General features: G+C 40.7%; 2 protein-coding genes and 1 long non-coding RNA gene across 3 annotated transcripts; 2 read left to right on the top strand and 1 right to left on the bottom strand.

Moving 5' to 3' along the window:
* The first annotated feature begins 1,093 nt into the window (after positions 1-1,093).
* LOC109521081 (neuronal acetylcholine receptor subunit alpha-7-like) lies at positions 1,094-10,650 on the top strand. The gene is made up of 10 exons (XM_019878717.1): positions 1,094-1,385; positions 2,403-2,542; positions 3,363-3,407; positions 3,612-3,721; positions 4,941-5,020; positions 5,175-5,342; positions 6,748-6,942; positions 8,792-8,878; positions 8,964-9,073; positions 9,613-10,650. Exons 1-10 carry the CDS (start codon positions 1,334-1,336, stop codon positions 10,414-10,416), a joined length of 1,791 nt encoding a protein of 596 aa, XP_019734276.1. The 5' UTR covers positions 1,094-1,333; the 3' UTR covers positions 10,417-10,650.
* LOC109521082 (uncharacterized) lies at positions 5,292-7,766 on the bottom strand. The gene is made up of 3 exons (XR_002169282.1): positions 7,305-7,766; positions 6,801-6,921; positions 5,292-5,376 (listed from the first exon to the last, which is right to left on the bottom strand). It is a non-coding gene; the product is annotated as an uncharacterized LOC109521082 (long non-coding RNA).
* A 2,078-nt stretch (positions 10,651-12,728) lies between the features above and the next one.
* On the top strand, positions 12,729-15,290 carry LOC109521080 (uncharacterized). Its single transcript, XM_019878716.1, has 6 exons — positions 12,729-13,222; positions 13,505-13,598; positions 13,679-13,791; positions 13,877-13,931; positions 14,469-14,570; positions 14,646-15,290. Exons 1-6 carry the CDS (start codon positions 13,200-13,202, stop codon positions 15,180-15,182), a joined length of 924 nt encoding a protein of 307 aa, XP_019734275.1. The 5' UTR covers positions 12,729-13,199; the 3' UTR covers positions 15,183-15,290.
* The last annotated feature ends 3,900 nt before the right edge of the window (positions 15,291-19,190 follow it).

The raw sequence follows: 19,190 nt of genomic DNA, 5'->3' as shown, positions 1-19,190 counted from the left end.
GGAAGACATTACAATACTGTCCACAAATAATGAAATCCATAAATAAATAATATGTAGTTCGAACAAACAAATAAAATGATTAAATTACGCATAATGCAGACAAACAAGCAAAGCATTTTTTGGAATTATAGGAATTGAAGGGAATAATCTATTGCGCCTCAATTTATACAACTGTATTACTCATATGATAAAATGTTTTAAATACACCTACAATGAAATGTATTTTTGCACTTGATCAAAAGTTAAGTGGGTTAAACGTAACTACGTAATTACATGATCAGTTTATAGAATTTTTAGTTTGACTGTTTATACAAAACGTTTTGTTGTTAAACAGACAACACATATGGGGATGTCTTATTGTCCTTGAAAATATAGAGTAGTGTACTATTGATATCTACTGTATAGTATGAACATTCTAAAAAAGAGCGGGATCCCTTCATAGCATTCCCAATCTATGTGCCGTGGCACAAAAGTGTACTGTGGAGAGAGTCAGGAAATTCTTTAATGTCACTTATTTTAGAGGAAAAAGATGTCGATTTACGAAAACAAGATTTTTGTGCTTGTCTACGTCAGTGAGGAGTAACAGGAAGAGCGATTAAAATGCTCTTCCACTAGATGGCAGAAGCTACATAATTAACCTGTTTATCCACTTTTTGTGACATAAGTAAAGTGGTATAATGTTAGATCTTTTTTTTCAATGTTAAATTTGTGCCTTGGCTACATATAGGCTGGGAAACACTGCTCTACTCATTTTCATCTGTCTGTCTCGGGCATCCATTTGGGTATGCCTGACACATCTCTGAAGCACATGCGAAAACACACAACATACTGGAGGAGCCTCCACTTACACTTGATCATTCCATAGGATTGATCTATGAGCAGTCTCCTACATCTATTACTGGGGTTGTGCAGCTCGTCAGCCTCAGACCCGGATTGGGTAATCTAAATGTTCTGGCAAATTTGCACTGGGGGCACTGCAATGCATTGCTCAAGTGCTACTCCAATCCGTAAACATAGTGGATTCATAACACTGGCTCCTCTGATGGTACTATTGAATGGTTACGGCAAAAGATAAACTTCTATACCTATGTGTTTACGTCAATGTAAGGCACACTACTAGTAAAAACAGAGCATCCTCCTTTATCCCACCAGTGTTTGTCTCACTCCATCTCTCTCCCACCTGCTCTCTCCCCTCCTCCTCCTCATCCCACCTCCCGTTTCTTCCCTCGCTCCGCTGCTGTGCATTTCACATTCAACCTCTTCTCACATCTGGATCTATCCATCATCTTCCACCAGTCCTTCTCTGTGCACAAACGAGGGGAATGCACGCAGCATGTTGCAGGCTGCAGCTCTTTGGCTTCTGACACTTGTCACCCAGCTGCCCGGTAAGTAACTTTGACAGAGCTGGCCTCAAACAAGTGTGGTTTTGTTTGTGTTTGCATGTCTACCTGTGTGTGTGTGTGTGTGTGTGTGTGCATGAAGCCTGCCAGTATTGCTAAGCGTATGAGAGTATTGATGGAACCATCATGATGAAATAAAGAGACAGCAAATAGGGATCATTCAGTGGTTACTGAAAACGACTTGACCCTTTGGACCCTATCAATATGATCTGTGCACACACACCCACACACACACACACACACATATATATATATATATATATATATATATATATATATATATATATATATATATATATATATATATATATCTCAATTGTACCTCATCTACAAATGACCTGGCCTACATGTTTGCCTCAAAAATCAAATGTGGCTCTTAAGCAGAGAATCTTGCCCACCCTCAAATATGGACAAAATTATCCAGACACACGTCATAAATCAATCTATTAATTAGTTAGACATTGAGTGTTACTCCTTGCATCTTAATATTTCAATTATGAAAGATACTCTATACTGCTTCTGACTGTGGGAACAATGTGAGGAAGGTCCTTTGGTTCCAAGAGCTTTTTGAAGAAGAACTGGCCAATGCTTTTGTCCATATGCAAAGTGTGCTGTGGCTCTTAAATGATCGTTGTGTCCACATCAGTGTAATTGCCCTCATGAGAAATCACTGAATCAAAGCCCCCTCGTCTGGAGTTACGGTCTGCGGAGTGAAAGCTCATTTTCCAGTCAATGCTGTGTGTCCCGGTTATCTCCACGTTTAACAGCCTCATTTTCTGCGCCTGAAATGAAGCGGACATCTTTACAACAGCAGGAAGAGATTGTGTGTCCGCCAGTGATCCATCAGGGGTTGTAATTGATTAAAAGTACTGAGGTTCTATTACTCTTTTGCTTTCTTCTGACACAGCATTCTCTTCTTTATGGTTCTCCTTCTCCTCTTTTGTCCCCCCACATAATCAATACTTTACAAATTCTCCATCTCCGCATTGTCGATCCACAAAGAGACCACACAGGGTCCCCATCAACGCTTTTTGCTCAGGGAGCTGCTGAGAGATTATAACCCCATGGAGAGGCCCGTGGCCAATGACTCCCACAGCCTCACCGTCCACTTCTCCATCACGCTAATGCAAGTCATGGATGTGGTAGGCAAATTGACACAACAAGCACAACACAAATGATGTCTCAAAAGCCCATAGTCCAAAAAAAAAGACTTTGTGACATAAAAACGTTAACTTTTTTATGTCATTAGGATCAAATAGCTTTTCTGAGTGGCTGACTGTTGGCAACTAGTTTTGCTGCAATTTTCTTCTTCATAAATAAAGAAACAACAATCATGAAATTGTAGTACTGATCAAGTCGTCATAATAATACTGAAAACGACTTTATTTTTATGGTCTAATATTCCTATTATTTTTCTAAAATTAACATTTTACAAAGTAATTAAATGAAATAAAAAAACTAAAATGGTAATGTAATCACAAAAAACCTAAATAAATTTAAAAAAATGAATTATTAAAATTGTAATTATTAAAAAAAAATAAAAAGTAACAATGAAGTGCCTTTTGCCCGATGTCAAGAACTACATGTAGTATTTTAAATCGTATACCGGTAATCTGAGGTGATTTAGGCCCTATTACTTATTTTTTGTCACTTTGCAACTTGCTAAGGGACTTCTCTCGCAAGGACACTCCTGTCGTTCCACTTCAGATGTTTCCTTTGATGGCATTTTCTTGCCTGACGGCAACAAAATCTCGAATTAGAACTTTACGGGATATTCTCTAACTTTGAGTTAGATGCCTAATAGCTTTTGTTTACACTCGCTACTCTAATTAAAGTCAATCAAAGTAAATCAATACCCGACAACTGTTCAACGGCATCCAGTAGGCTTGGGCTTGCCAAAGTTGAACAATTCTTTAATTGCTAAAAAGCTTTTTTTTTTTTTACCTTTGATTTTTTTTCCAGGATGAAAAGAACCAGATTCTCACCACAAATATCTGGCTGCAGATGGTGAGTTTTTAATTCCCTATCTGTTATTATAGCAGTGTAGAAATAGACAATAGCAACGCAGATGGCAAGAATAGGTGGAACACAAACACAGAATTGAATAATTGAATACAGATACCCGCACAGGACTGTTGTATAATTTATGCATGTTATGCTGAGCTGACTACGAGATTAATAATCAATAACATGTATCTTTACATCCCCCAGCAGTGGTATGATCACTACTTGCAGTGGAATCAGTCAGAGTACCCTGGAGTTAAAAACCTTCGCTTTACCGCAGATCAAGTATGGACACCTGACATATTCCTATATAATAGGTGGGTCTCTCACACACACTCACACACATACTGCTTTTCATGCAGGATGATTCTCAATCATGATATTTTATATCATGTCATGATTACATGATGTAATTTTTTTACAACATCGGTAACTGGCAATGATGACACCTCAAAATCGCCTACTCATGGAGGAAAGCATCTTCACTGTGCATATTCAGTGACTGAACCTGGTTCTTTCCTGGCATTGGGGGTTGGGGGGTGAACCTGGTGTGCATGTCGCCGCAAGACCTTGTTAAAAAAAGCCTTAACAGTAGGAACAGTGCAGAAAGGACTTTGGTTGGTGACGTCACAATTGTGTTGATGTGCACATTGTAGGTGTTGAGCTATATTGGACAAAAGGCTTGGATTAGAGCAATACAAGCAACAATGTCTCCTGCTGTGCATTCTTATTGCGCTTCTTTTATGGCATGCAGAAATAAATTTATTGTACTCGTGTACTTGAACTTGGTTTGTCCCGGGATGTTGGTTGAATCATCTAATTGGAGAGAATCTTGAGCCTTTCATCTGAATTGGAAAAAAGAAATCCCTTGACCTTGGCAAATTTGATGCTTATTACATCTTGACGATACTAGTTTTTGAAAACAGTGGTGGCTTGAGATACATGTGACAAGCCGTCACCCGGTCAATGTTTTGCTCTGACTTGAACTTAACTGACTTCACAATATGCAGCAGCTTGGCAGCTAGAAAACAATTCTTTAAAAAAAGATTTCAAACCATCAATCATGGAGACTGCGGAAAAAATGTCAAACTAAAGAAAACAAAGAGAATTACACGTTGAGCATTTAAAAGAACGAATAACTTTGCCGAAAAGTCCACAAGTTTAATGCTAACAAAATGGGTAACGTCATAGATGGGCTAGCAGACAGCATCGACTGTATATGGCACATTATAAACGCCTAACATGGATATTTGAACACAAACGCTGCAGCAATTCATGGAGACAGAAAATATAACAACACTCACAGTCACAGAAACGTATTCTTTGTCATTTTGGAAAACGATTAATATTAGGGAAAAATACCGACTCACTTACAGTAGTTATGAAACTCTTTTTGTCTACACTGCTACCCAGTGGCCAAGTCACGCACACCAAAAGGAGACACAATGAATTCATCACGATGCACAAATTGATTATTTATATTCTATCATGTGTAATCATTACAAACACGCACTCATCACTGTCATTCTACTGCAGTGCTCACGGCAAATTTGATGGCACCTTTAAGGCCAACGTGCTGGTAAACTCCAGTGGCTTCTGTGAGTATCTGCCTCCAGGTAAATTACTATTTTAATTTATATATCCTTTTTTAATTTTTAGTATTATATTCATACACAATTAAAACTCTTTTTGTTGCTATTTTCTCCTGTGAAAAATATTCTCTTGTTTGCATGCCTCTGGAACACTAACACTCCCTCTTTTCTCTATAAGGAATTTTTATCAGTACCTGTAACGTGGACGTGCGCTGGTTTCCCTTTGATATTCAGCGATGCGAATTGAAGTTTGGCTCCTGGACGTTTGACGGCTGGCTGCTGGACATCCAGATGAAGGAGGCAGACGTGTCGGGATACATGCCCAGTGGAGAGTGGGACCTACTGGGTGAGGCTGACTGTTAACACCCTGGAAGGGTTGCCTACATTGGGGATGGAAGATGACAGAAGTGGGTGTTCAATATGAACCTTTCATGCCTCATTACGGGTTGATGTTGTAATGATATACCATACTGTGCCAAAGTCATTGCTTCCTTTGTTGAAAACAAAAATTGTTAGAAGTTATGATGATCATAGCATTGCAATAAAACACATCCCTTGGTTTGCACAGTACTACATTATTACCGGGAAATACAAATATAACATAAAATGTTATGACCAATTATTTTGGCAAAAGATGAGATATTGTCATTTAAGTTTGGAATCGGCGTTCATGAACAGCAAAAACCTACATGCATTGACCACAGCTTTAAATATTACAAGAATATGCCCCAGAACGAATAACTAGAAGTGCAAGCAGCTATCCCACTGGGCGTCCATTTCAGCATTCTATATTTAGCATGTATTTCTACCGAGAAAGTTGCTCCCCTGATGGGATTTTTTTTTTCCCCCATAGAAAAGTCCCCACTTATTTTCCGTCTAATTTATAGTCTAAAATGCGTTATTAGCTCTGCTGCAGCTCCTAATTTAACAATCTACACAGGGGGTGCTTCGTTTTGCTTGGCTTCCTATGGTGGCGACGTAACACAAATTTCAACATTAATCAGAACACTAACTTACAGTCTCAAGAGAAGAAAACGAGGGATATAAACTTGCATGCAAAAAACAGTTCAAATGCACTTGATGTTTCTAAGAAGTGTCTGCCTATTCCCCCATTGGTGTGGTTATTTACAATTTGCACACATGAACGGGCAGTTATCGACCTCACAACACTGCACCCCCCTTCCCCCCAACCACAGATCTTGCTTTGCTTCACAGTAAAATGATAATAGAGTATCAGTAGCCAACAGTATTCAAACTAGTTAACTGCACATGTTTCTGATCCGGGTCATGGCACCAATTGAAAAGTTCTGGCAAACTCCGAGGATCCTTTTATTTTTAATGCTTGCAAAATTATACCAACAGTAACTACCAGAAGAATGTATACTCTCAGTTGAACTATTTCTTGGATGCCAGAAAGATTGAGACATGCCGTGGGGCCATTTTCTGACAGTTGCAGAAGATTTAGTCTGCCTAGCCCATGTGACAACATGTTACTCGATGGTTTTAACTGTATTCAACTTGATATGTGTGTAATCGATAAGAAAGCCAAGCAAGAGCGAAGTCACAGCGACACAACAGCCTAGTTCTAGTCACTTATCTAATTATCTGTGCCAAAGAGGCCTCATCTAACAGTCCATAGCCTCAAAACCTCATATATAAGGACCATCATAATCTGAGGAGCACTTGAACAGTATTTTTTTCCTTGTCTTGACCCACTTGCTGCATCTCTGACCCTCCCGTATCTCCCTCAGAGGTACCTGGCGGTCGTCATGAGGTTTTCTATGAGTGTTGCGCAGAGCCTTACCCTGACGTGACCTTCGTGGTCACCCTACGACGGCGGACCCTGTACTATGCTCTCAACCTCCTCATTCCATGTGTGCTTCTCTCATCCATGACACTGCTGGTCTTCCTGCTCCCGGCCAACTCTGGCGAGAAGATCAGCTTGGGTGAGGAGACACGAATATGAAGAAATCGTGCTTGGGTTATAAGTTGAAACACGTGTGCCTGTCTACGGATTCAACCCTCTTGTGGTTTTCCTAGATTCTTGCTCTGTCAACATGACGAGAAGAATTTCCTGTCACGCTTCGGAGACGCTGTAGGGAGAATTGCGATGGGACTGAGACTGTGAAAAAGAACAGACAAGAGGGAAGATGAGAGGGAAAAGAGGAAAGAGTGTTGTCAGAAAGTCAGCAGAATTAAAAGTCAAGCACAGAATACCAAGTACAGTATAGTCGTGTCTCCAAGTTCAACCGCAAGAAGTAGAATTTTGCATATGGGCATAAGATAACACACGCACCAAACAATCCACCTGTTGATGACAAGCGACAAGCATCCGGCAGCTAAGAAGTTACCAGCTAGCATGAGAAGCTAACGTAACAGTCAACATTTTGATGGATTCAAAAGGCACACAATAAAATATCCAAATCAAAGGTCCTGTATTCATAAAAAGTTGCGTTACCAGCTGAGATTCTTATTTTGCAAATGGAACAAAAACAGGAAGTGGTAACCAACCAACATTTCACAGTAAGAGTTGAAACGATAATTGGAGTGCACTTAACAGTACATTTCATGCACCAAAGGGCGGCTACTAAATACCTACTGGGAGCAAATAATGTCAGTGTCTTGCCCAAGGATATTTCAACAGCATGCAGTCACAACTCGGATTTGAACTCGTGATCCTTAAGTCGCTGGATGACCTGCTCAAACAAATGAGCTACAGCTGCCAAAAAAAAAAAAAAACGGCTAACACAAGTGACATTTCTGCTTCGGCATCCACATTATAACTGGCCAGCTTCAACTATTATGACACTGAAACTGGACTGCCTGAGTCTTTGGCTTTTAAAGAGGGATCATGTTCGCCAAGGCATATGGAAATGGAAAAAAAATGTCACTTGTTGAGGCAGCAGTTCACACGTGTATGTGGCACATGAACCGGCATATGCCCATCACACTGACAACTTCACCGGGCAATCAACAAAACTTAATGCGACTTTTCTAACCTTGTTCAAAGGCACCTCTGTATCCATTTTCAGAAACAGGCAGACAAAATGTATTTGATGGTTTCATTTTGCCTTTAATGGTGGAGCTACTGATCCAACTATGGGTATACAGTATAAGCAACAAAAAGTTTCCATGATATAACTTGACCCTTTAAAACAAGTCGCGGCTTGGAATTGAAGCGGATTTACATGGGACAGGAGATGAGAGCCAATCTCTTTTTGTTAATGGATGCTACAGCTTCTCGTTGCTTTCAAACTTAGCTTGTAGCAGACGTGTGCACATTTCATCATGACGTCTTTGATCCACTTTTGAAAAGGACAATTTGATTCGCTCCTCTTTCATCTATAATTGCTTCAAACAACAAAGTGTATGCAGGAAAAGTGATTAAGATTGCACGACTGTCTGTGTCTCATGAGTTGCGTTGTATTATTTTGTCATTTTATTTTAACTGTTCTTCTGATGGCGGCGCGGGCACCCGCAGCGGCTCCTCTTGTTGTCTTGTCTGTTTGAGAGGGAAGAAATTTCATCTGTGCTCTATGTTGCACATACTGCACATTTGACAATAAAGTTATACTTGACTTGACTTGACTATGTCACAGTAACTGTTGCAAATACCCCAGGTAAAATGCTAAACACACGCAGCGTTCATCCTTTTGACACTTGCTGAAATGAGGTCAGGGGAGGTGTGCTGTCACTTCATCCAACATGATAAAGGTTTCAACTCCAACTTGAAGGTACCCCTGTACACTGACTCTTCTATTAAAGATGATTATTTTTTTTATCTCTTTCTTCCAGGCATTACCGTTCTACTTTCCCTGACAGTCTTCATGTTGATGGTTGCTGAGATCATGCCCGCTACTTCAGATTCCATCCCACTCATAGGCTAGTTTCTTAATTTCTTTGCAGTTTGACACTGGTCTCAATGGATTTTCAGGAAAACTGACCTTGTTGACTGTGTCTAACACAGGTCAATATTTTGCCAGCACCATGGTGATTGTTGGAATGTCCGTTGTGGCGACAGTCTTTGTCCTTCAATTCCATCACCATAACCCCAAGAATGGGAAAATACCACATTGGGTGAGTTGAATCCTTCATGTTGTTACCTCTACCAAGCAAGAAAGCGCAAAGGTGAGAGCTATTCGTTGTATTCTGTTTTCAAGCTTGTACAAAAACCACATGGGTAGGTGACACATCAGGAACCTACTAAATGCGGGTACTCAACAAAACAAACGTGGATTGGGGAAACTGAGGAGGGCGATTAATGCCAATATTTGGTGGCATATCAGGGTATTTAAGAACCATCATAAAAACTGTAAATAGGTGAAGTTTTCATCTAATAGCTGAAGATAGGTTCCACAGAAGAACATAGGAATAGGTAAATTTGTGATGGCTGGATGGTGCTCTGCAGTGGACTTGTAACCCGAGTGTACCCGGACTCTTGTCCGGTGCCATCAAGGATTGGCTCGATCTCAACTGAGACGCTATTGAGGACAAGAATTATAAAAAAGGGATGGCTGGTGCATGTATATGACATCTTATAAACATTTGGAGGACGCCTGGTAGGACACATTGTGGTTTAAAAGCTAGTTGATTCCTCTTATTCTGTTGTTTCACAGGTTAACCTGGTTTTGCTGCAGTGGGTTCCTTGGTTTCTCCGGATGAAACGTCCAGGTGATGGAGCCGAACAAGAGCTTCATCACAGCCAGGGAGAAAGTCAGAGCAAAAGCCTGTCTTCACCTGCCACCACCACCCAGCTGACCTCCATCCTCCCTCAGAGCCTCGCCTCCCTTAGAGCCAGCCTGGCTCAGCTCCACCACTCAGCACCACACGGGTGCATCATTCTCCCACATGCCATCCACAGAGAACCGAGCCCTAATTTTCATCCTCAACCGAATGGTCATCTGCCCTACATGGGGTTTCAGACCTTTCCGTCCACAGCAGAACTGGAAACTCAGAGTCACAGTCAAATGAGAGGCTCCTACGCACCAGCAGGCGAAGATGGAGAAGCATTAGACGGAGGGGGAGATATGCCGAGTCATCCACATCTTTCATTTGGCAAATCGCAGGAAACGCCATTGTCGCTAAACCCTGTCTCAACAACCACGTCTCCAGGGTCGTGTGGAGAAGATGCTGGGATGGGCTTAGGGAGGGCTGATCCCTCAAATGCCCAAAGTGGTCTGAATGGAAGCAGGGAAGTGGACAACCAGCTCAAGGCTCTTCTCACGGAAGTGCAGTTCTTGGTAGAACGGGTTCGCGAACAGGACCGGCAGCTCAGTCTCGCCGAGCAATGGCAGTTTGCCGCAGCCGTCATCGACCGCCTGTGTCTGGTCGGATTCAGCATTTTCAACATCATCTGCACCATCGCCATTCTCATGGCCGCACCTAACTTTGGAGAAGCTCTGGCCAAAGACTTCCTCTGAGAGACAACCAGACAGACTGGACAAAGCAAGCACAATTGCTGTTCATGTTTTTTTAAGACACATTTGCCGTTTGCTGTTTGACCAAGCAACATAAACGAAACCGGAAGACATGAGAACTGCATGAAAAATGTGTCATGTGACATATCATGTCGCATACCGCATGCATGAACATGAAGTCTGAGCTCTTCAATCTTTTTTTTTTTCCATTGGCAAATAAAACAAACTGCCCACATTTTCAGTGGAAAGATGTGTTTCTTCACAGTAATTAAGTCTTGCTATACTGGCATTTATAACATGGATGTTCATTGCCAATATTTTTTCAGATCATCGGCAGCATTTTTCACAGACCCGTTTTGTTCAGTGGAGATGTCGGCGCTGTTGGACAGTTTTCGTTGGTGCGGCTGGATGGATGGCTGCGGAAGTTGATGAGGAGGAGAGAGGAGCATCGGCGCAGAGCGCAGATGCGTATTTGGAACTGAGAGTCGCCGCTTGGAATTGAAATGGATTTACATGGGACAGGAGAAGTGAACCAATCTCTCTTTTTTTTTTTTTTGTCAATGGATGCTACAGCTTCATGTTGACTTTGAAACTTAGCTTGTAGCCGACGTGTGCACATTGATTCTCTCCTCTTTCATCTAGAACTGCTTCAAACAACAAAGCATATGAGGGAAAAGTGGTTAGAATTGCACGACTGTCCTTGTTTTATGTCATGTGTTGTGTTTATTATTTTACTTTATGTTAACTGTTTTGTTAAGTGCTTTGTTACAGCTGCAGCTGTTTTGAAATCGCAATATAAATCAGGATGTACTGTAATGTATTGTATAAATTTGTATTAAATCAACGGCAGATACTTTTAAAGAAACACCTTTTGTTTAATTCTGACAAAAAGATACAACATTCACTCGGCAGTAGAAAATTAGCAAACAGGCTTTTACACTTTTAAATGATTGATAATTAACCCGCTGCAGGTGCCCGCGCCGCCATCAAAAGAACAGTTAACATAAAATGACAAAATAATACAACACAACACGTAAGACACAAACAGTAGTGCAATCTTAACCACTTTTTCGTCATACACTTTGTTGTTTGAAGCAGTTATAGATGAAAGAGGAGCGAATCAAAGTGTCCTTTTCACCAGTGCATCAAAGACGTCATGATGAAATGTACACACGTCTGCTTCAAGCTAAGTTTGAAAGCAACAAGAAGCTGTAGCGTCCATTAACGAAAAAGAGATTGGCTCTCATCTCCTGTCCCATGTAAATCCGCTTCAATTCCAAGCCACGACTACCAGTTCCACATACGCATCGGCGTTACGCGCTGATGCTCCTTTCTTCTCATCGTCGGCTCCTCAAGCCATGCTTCGTTCCAGCCGCAGACTGTCCATCAGCACCGACCTTTTCGCTGAACAAAGCGGGTCTGTGAAAATGCTGCCCATTACAGGCGCAAAACACAAGCGCCCCGGGGCTGTTCAGCAACGACAGTCAAAAAATCAGTGCTGGTACACATGTGCTGCCGGGAAGGTACCACCACCAAGCACAGATTCTTCTACTTTGAAGAATGTCGTGGACAAAAATTCTGAAAACAGTCCACATCAGGTCCACATGAGTAACACCACCACCATGTGACAAAACAAAACAAAAGACAAAAACAACAAAAAAAACCAACAAAAAGCATGGGCTGCCTTCATTGTAAGGCTTAAATAAGGCTTTGACTTTTTTTGCGGCTCCAGACATTTATACACATACACACACACACACATATATATATATATATATATTTTTTTTTTTTTGTTTCCAATATGACTCTTTCAACATTTTGGGTTGCCGACCCCTGGGTTAAACGATCGGCAAATCGGCGTGACTTCTACGAAGTTCTATGTATTCTGAACTGTACATCAATTTATGCTTATTAATATTTGTGCTATTTGCGGAACATCACGTGACCAACCCCTGAAACGCTTCCTTCGCATGCTGCAATAACAAGCAAGACAGCAGGTTGAGACGTTTGAAAGTGGAATTGCAAACAAACCAACAGATTAATAAATAATCTTTATGGTTGGTGTCCTTGGACAAAAGTTAAATTGATTATTTAGTTATACAAATCTGATATATGTTAGGATAACTGAGATTCGTTTTTTCATGATTTATTAACTATCAGGTGAAATTGATGGAGAATAACCATTTACTTTTATTTTTTTATTCTCCACTTGAGAACGCCTCTTGGCGCTTTTCTGAGAGTTTTTATTCTCCGTGGGTGACTTTATATTTGTTCGACAGCCGAGAATTGAATTTGGAACATTTTTTAAAAATCCAAACCACTGACGTGCATGTATTAGTTGTCACGCTTTTATTTTGAAGGTGGCCAACGCCACTCGCTGGCGGCAGATTGCGGAAATGCATAGTATTGACAATCGCAATGGCGGCTCACTTGGCTTCAATTTTGCGAGTGGAGGCTGGCGTGACCGCAGTGAAAAGTTGCCGGTTTTTAATATTAGGACAACCGCTCGTTGAGAAAATACCCGTTGGAACATATTTGAATATCAGACTTCATAAAAGCTTTTTCCGAGAGATCTTCAGGTGGAGAGGCGCATGACGTACAAAGGAGGAGCTGTTTCTTTGTGACATGACAGTGGTGACGATGAAAGGGCGAGTTTTACATCAAAGTGATGAAAGGGCCTTCGCACGTTTAAGCCCCAGACAGTGTAGAAATATAGAACTAGACTCTGCAAACATAATCATTCCAAGACAAGCGGAAACGCGCGGAACACTCAGAGGACTTCAACAATGGGGAATCTATCTTCTATCAGGTACTGTATATAAACTTATACGAAAGATTACATTTGTTGAGAAAAAAAAAATTCAAAAATGAGTTATTTTAAGTTGCAATTGCCACATGAAGTTTTCTTTACTTACCCGTGCAGAAGATGCTGGGAAATTATTTCGTGTAAAATATAGACCAGACTGAAATATTGCACCCTTTTTCATATTGCTGATCTGTTTTTATCTCACGGGAGGCTTTTTAATATGTTTGGTATTGCATTCCCATGATACTCAATATTTTGTTATGTTCTACAATCTGATTTCCCAAGACCTTACTTTAACGATGAGGCCTTTAACCTGCTTGAAGAGCTCACCGAGATGACTTCTTTAACAGAAAATGAGCAACGAATGTGCAATGCGGAGGTAAAAGATTTTGAAATGTACTACGAATAATCTGTCTTGGTGGAGCATATCAATAACACGTTTTGTGTTTGTGTTGACAGAAAGCGTTCATGAGACAGTTTGTGCTCTTGGCCAAGGAAAATCGAGTACCACCATGTCTCTCGCCCAAAGACATGAAGGTGTGGTTGCTGAAGAAAAGAAATTTCCAGCAAGAGTGAGTAGAGTGTGTGTCATGTCTGTGCGTGGGTAAATCCAAAAGGTTGGCTGCGTGTGGAAATAACTCTGTGTGAATTTGATAGGTACCAGGAGATGCAAATGAGGATGGATGCCAGGATGTTTTATATGCTTCAAGTGGTAAGTACAGAATAGTTGTGATATTGAATGAGCAATTATACTTCATGTTTACAATTACAAGAGCACATTATACTTCCAGTTAATGTTTGCAATTACCAGTGTTGCTGCATGTTAAGAAAATTGTGGAAAACAATTTATTTTAGCGCATCGTTTTGATACTATTGTTGCATATATATGATATACAGAGTGAAATATTTCCTTTTAAGAATTTGGAGGAAGTCAAGAAATTGCAATATTCCATGAGAAACAATCAACATTGTTTTTTTTTTAAAACAGCTAAAATGTTTTCATTTCAATGTGCTTCATTCATTTATAAAATACAGTAGATGACTTTCACTTTTTGGCTTGAACTACTGAAATACATAAGCTTTTCATTTTTGAGGCTCTTTCGTCTTATTTAGTCTCAAATGTATTCATAAATGCATTTTAAGACAAGTGTTGTGTATCTGCTAATCATTTATTTGGGACAATTTTAAATTGAGAAACATTCTGTCAAGATGCCTCTTTTTCATTTGTGACTGTGTTTGCTGTGTACAGGCCTGGACAATGGAAAGGATCCTGCACTTGAATAGAATACAAAAAGAAGTCTACACTGAACTCAACGAAGAGGAACGCCTTTCGCGATTGCTCGAGAGGAAGGTAAAGAAAATATTTCCTACCCTTAATGAAACCACGTGCAACGATTGGGTCGCTTACCCGTTTGTCTTCCAAAAGGTCACACTCCAAGGCCTCGACACGTACTTGACAGTACTGCGGCCCCACGTCGAACGGGACACTGAGACCTTCCTCTGCCATCTGTATAAGGAGCTGATGAGGTCATTGGAGAAGACCAAGATGACCGGGGTACAAAGACTGTTTTTTTACCCGCTGTTTCATCGTGCTACCGGCACCCTGGCGCAGAAGATCACAGAATTGGCTCTGGACATCCTTCTGGAGGAGCTGGAGCCACCTGGCAATGAGAAACCCATCACGGCAACGTTGTCCCAAAGAGCTGACGACGCCAGCAAGGAGATAGGAAGTATGCTCGTCGACGCTCTGGCTTCCATCCCCGTCCTGCATCAAAACATCGCGCGGGGTGATCTCGCCCGCATGTGCTTGGACTCCGCTTGGAAAATGGTCCAAAGCATTTACAAAAACTTTGTCGAGGGCTCGGAAAACTTCCACCCGATGGACTGCGACGATACCTCGGTCACCGCGCGGTGTGGTGTCATGAGTGCCATTGTGCAGATGGTCTACACGTGCAGTCAGTAGAACTCTTTGCTTCGTCACTGCTGTTTCACACAGAAGCAGGAAGTGATGGGTTAGGAATTTTCACATGTATATATTTTTTTGCACATTAAAATGTTTCACAGAAAATTACTCATCGTGCATGTTTTTTTTTTCCCCCGTTTGTGTGCAAGTCTCTTTTAACCTCTTATGCACTTTTAAACTACTTGTATTCTCCCACCCAGACATCTGACGCAAAAATGGGGAATTGGCGCATGAACATTCAAGAAGTGTGATGAATGATAATTGTCATTGAAATACATGAGAAAAAAAAAACAATTACAAACCTTTAAACACGAAAACACCTTATGTAGGAGATATGTCTGGTTCTGTCGGAAATCCGAAAAAAGTAAGTTAATCAGAAGACTATAATTGTGATTGGATGCATACGTATGTCTTGTGTCTGCCAGTGGTCGGAGATGCAGCACGTCCTCTGGTGTTTTTATTTTTAAAGGGGGCCTCAAGGCAAACATTTTCCTTACAATAATATATTCAATATGCCCACAATATTCTGGTGAATGTGTCAGTGGAATACAAATTAAAAGCAAAACAATCCATCTATTTTCAGCTATCTCATGGCACTGCCATCACAACACGAGACTTGAGAGCACACTTCAATAATTCGCATGAAATCTTAATTCTTATTCATGAATGCAATATTCATCCGAAAAGTTTGTTGATATTGTCTGCACAAATAACATGTTACTGCAAAAACATTATTATGATTTGAGTTTCCATAAGTGTGTTATATTTGTCTAATGGAAAACTTTTTGATTGATCATCTCTCTTTCCACGGCATGTTTTCTTAACTCACTTCCTGGGATCATATTGTACGCCAGCAGCAGTCGATAGCTATTCATTATTTTACGATGGGGAGTTGATGCGGGTCGATAAGGAACGGCCCTTTCTCCGCTTTTGGGTATTTGTTTCCCACATCTCATTAAGGGAAGTTGGAGACGAGGAGTTGTATGAGAAGAGAGCGGGTTGAGAGAAGCAAGTGGGCGGACTGGCGGAAAATCCCCCCGAACAGGATCAGTCCCATTCCAGGGGTTCATCCAAAAGAAAAAGAGGGTAACCTGTGCTTCAATAAAACGGTTTTATTTAAAAGAATACTTTACAATTTCTTACAATATGCCAACAATCTGCAGGTTGCCAGTCATTTTTTTTTCCGAGGGAAGAGGGGATATAATGATCATCGATACAGAAATTGATATCATTAGTCAATAAATAATCAAGGCGACAAAATAGTCTCAAGCGGGACCGAGCGAGTGAAAAAGAGACGTGCACGCATAATCGAGAACATCAGACACGGCCCATTAAACAAAGAGAATCCTGCAAAAATGGTTCCGGCAAAGTCAAAGCGATCATTTTGAAGCTAATCACATTCAATTACCTTCACAGGACTCTGTTGATGTTCATTAATCACTTTTAAAGGAAAGTAACATCTTGCAAGATGCATTAACCTTGTTATCACCGAGTGCTTGAGAGCAGTGTTTTTTGTTTCTTTTTAAAGTGTGTGAGGCGCAGCAGTTTAAAAAAAAACTGCTGATAAACTAACTTCAGCAAAAATGATCGTGGTGGTTAACAGTTTGAGAGAGAGAGAGAGAGAGAGAGAGAGTATAACACTTTCAAAAAATGACTATTGCAATTCCATTTGTTAATGAGGGCAGCTATTTAAGACCTTTTGGAGTGAATTCAGAAGTTGGTTTCGAAATACATCACACAAAGATAATTGCTGAAAATGTGCAAAGACTGAGAACTATGCAGTATTCAATTGAGGAGCAATAGCATGAAACTGATTTTCACAATTTCAGTGTTCTTGTTTTTTGTTTTAGCAGTCTCTAAAATAACGGCGCAAATCTTCGTTGACAGAAATGTTGAAATTTAATATTTATTCTACACATTTTTACAGCATTGGAAAACGTTAAGAATGTTTGTGTCAGGTTTGTTTTACAGAAGCCATGTTAAAACAAAAAATATATTTCCCTCCCCCATCTTTTTTCCATTTTCAAACATTTTGGAAAAAGCTCCAGGGAGCAAATAGGGCGGCGCTAAAGAGCCGCATGCGGCTCCAGAGCCGCGGGTTGTCGACCCCCGGCTTAAGCAATTCAGTGCAGTTGTGACCTGCAGTTCGTTAGCGAGTTATGCCAGCACTCAAATCGCGCATCTTCCCTTTGGATAGTCCTATGGCGTAGCAACTTTAGAACGCCTCGTTGTCAGCTGTGAGTGCAAGTGCACTACCCAGAGATCGGCGGAAGGGCGAAAAATAATGTTTTAACAAATCCGACTTGACAGCCAGTGTGTAGACCGGGGCTCTGGGCTTGCATAACCGCTTTAGAGCGCCACATTACCTGCTGTGAGTGCGCTCATGTCACGGAGAGAAGGCATGATGAACTATGTATACCTGGCAATTTTTTTTTTAATCCTTCAAATGTGGCAGGGTTGTTCATCCCGCTCTGTGGTGTGTCAAATTTGCAAAACTTATTTCCACTTCACAGGAACTTTAAAAAGATTGACTTATAGTCAGTGAAAACTAAAAGGTTCAGTACATTCACTTCTGTGACAAGAATTCTGAGGTATTTTTAAAGTAATTTTCCCCCAACCCCCACGGCAAATAATGCATAGTGAATTAATTTGTTGCAGGCTTAAACAGGTGGCATTATAAAATGTTAATTAAGTCTCCAGGCTATGTTTTAATGAACATTTTTGCATTCTTAAAGTAAGAAGCAATTTAAGTGCGGATGTGGAGAAACGCTGGTCCGACAACGCCATCAAATTACAATCTAACATATTGGGACATCAAAACTTGAAATAATTAACCCTATGATCAGGCGAAGCATTACTATCATGATAAGGCAGAATTTTGAAACAAATTTCCTGTTGGAGCTCCTGAGCTCTCTGTAAGTGCCTGGCTTCGTTTTGATGACATCATCATTCACGACACTGATTAAAGAAAACATGAGGGATCGGTTTTGATTACAACAATAACTACTTTTCCCTCGTAAATGACTCGAGATACAAATAATAACAAATATCTCTACGTATTCATGTTTCATGGATGTTAATGTTGCATATTTTGTTTGAATAATGTGCTAAACTGTAATTACAATCTCGTATTACATTCCTCATTTGCCATACATCATTCCGGTGCCGTTTGAATTAGATTACTCCGGGAAACAATAACAGGATATTAAATTAGACAGTTCATTACATTAGACTGCAACTACAGCGTGTTCTGCCTTCTCGAAAGTGCAGTATCTTTACATTTAATTAGCATGAATTTCTTTCGTGCTGTTGTAAATATTTGTCAAACGCTGTCTGAATCGAGGGAGTATGAGACATTTACACCACGAAGCGAGGACGCATCTGCAGTGATAAATTGTTTGAATTAAGACCGATTATCAATCGTGTGGACAAGGTAATCACTGCCGGTGGGGGAGCCAGCAGATGGAGAAGGGCCCCTGCTCTTCTGTCTGGGTCATGCACACAGCTCGGAGGAAACGACTGTCACTTTTTCTCAGGCGAATGCCCCACAAAGAGTAAGCCCTAGGCTTGTTTATACAATCCTATAAACATATGAGGGTCAATGGTGGGTCAATGTGGAACATGCAGTGGCTTATTAACCAGTCAGTCACAATTTCAAGTAAACGACAGTGCAAACTGCATTCTACCGTCAAGGGAGGAAGTGATCAAGAAAATTCTGACCTAAATCCAATTGAAAAGCTGGAAATGGGCTGTGCCCTCGCAATCTGACACATTTGGAGCACTTGCTGAGAGACGACGACCGAAATACGGCTGAATACTCTCATGAAATCAAACGGTGCTTCAACAATTGTTTAGGTCTCACAGTTTTCAGATCAGTTCAATGTCAGAAAAGATGTTTCGAGAGAGTTTATCATGGTGTCAGAAGAACCTGCTATTTTGACAGGGGCTCACTTTCTATAACCGCAGTTGATGGCATCCTGTCATCCTTGTGGATAAAGCGTCAACCCA

The sequence above is a fragment of the Hippocampus comes genome, unplaced genomic scaffold (genome assembly GCF_001891065.2).
Source record: "Hippocampus comes isolate QL1 unplaced genomic scaffold, H_comes_QL1_v1.1 scaffold315, whole genome shotgun sequence".
NCBI lineage: Eukaryota > Metazoa > Chordata > Actinopteri > Syngnathiformes > Syngnathidae > Hippocampus > Hippocampus comes.
This window is presented reverse-complemented; position numbering and strand designations above follow the sequence as displayed.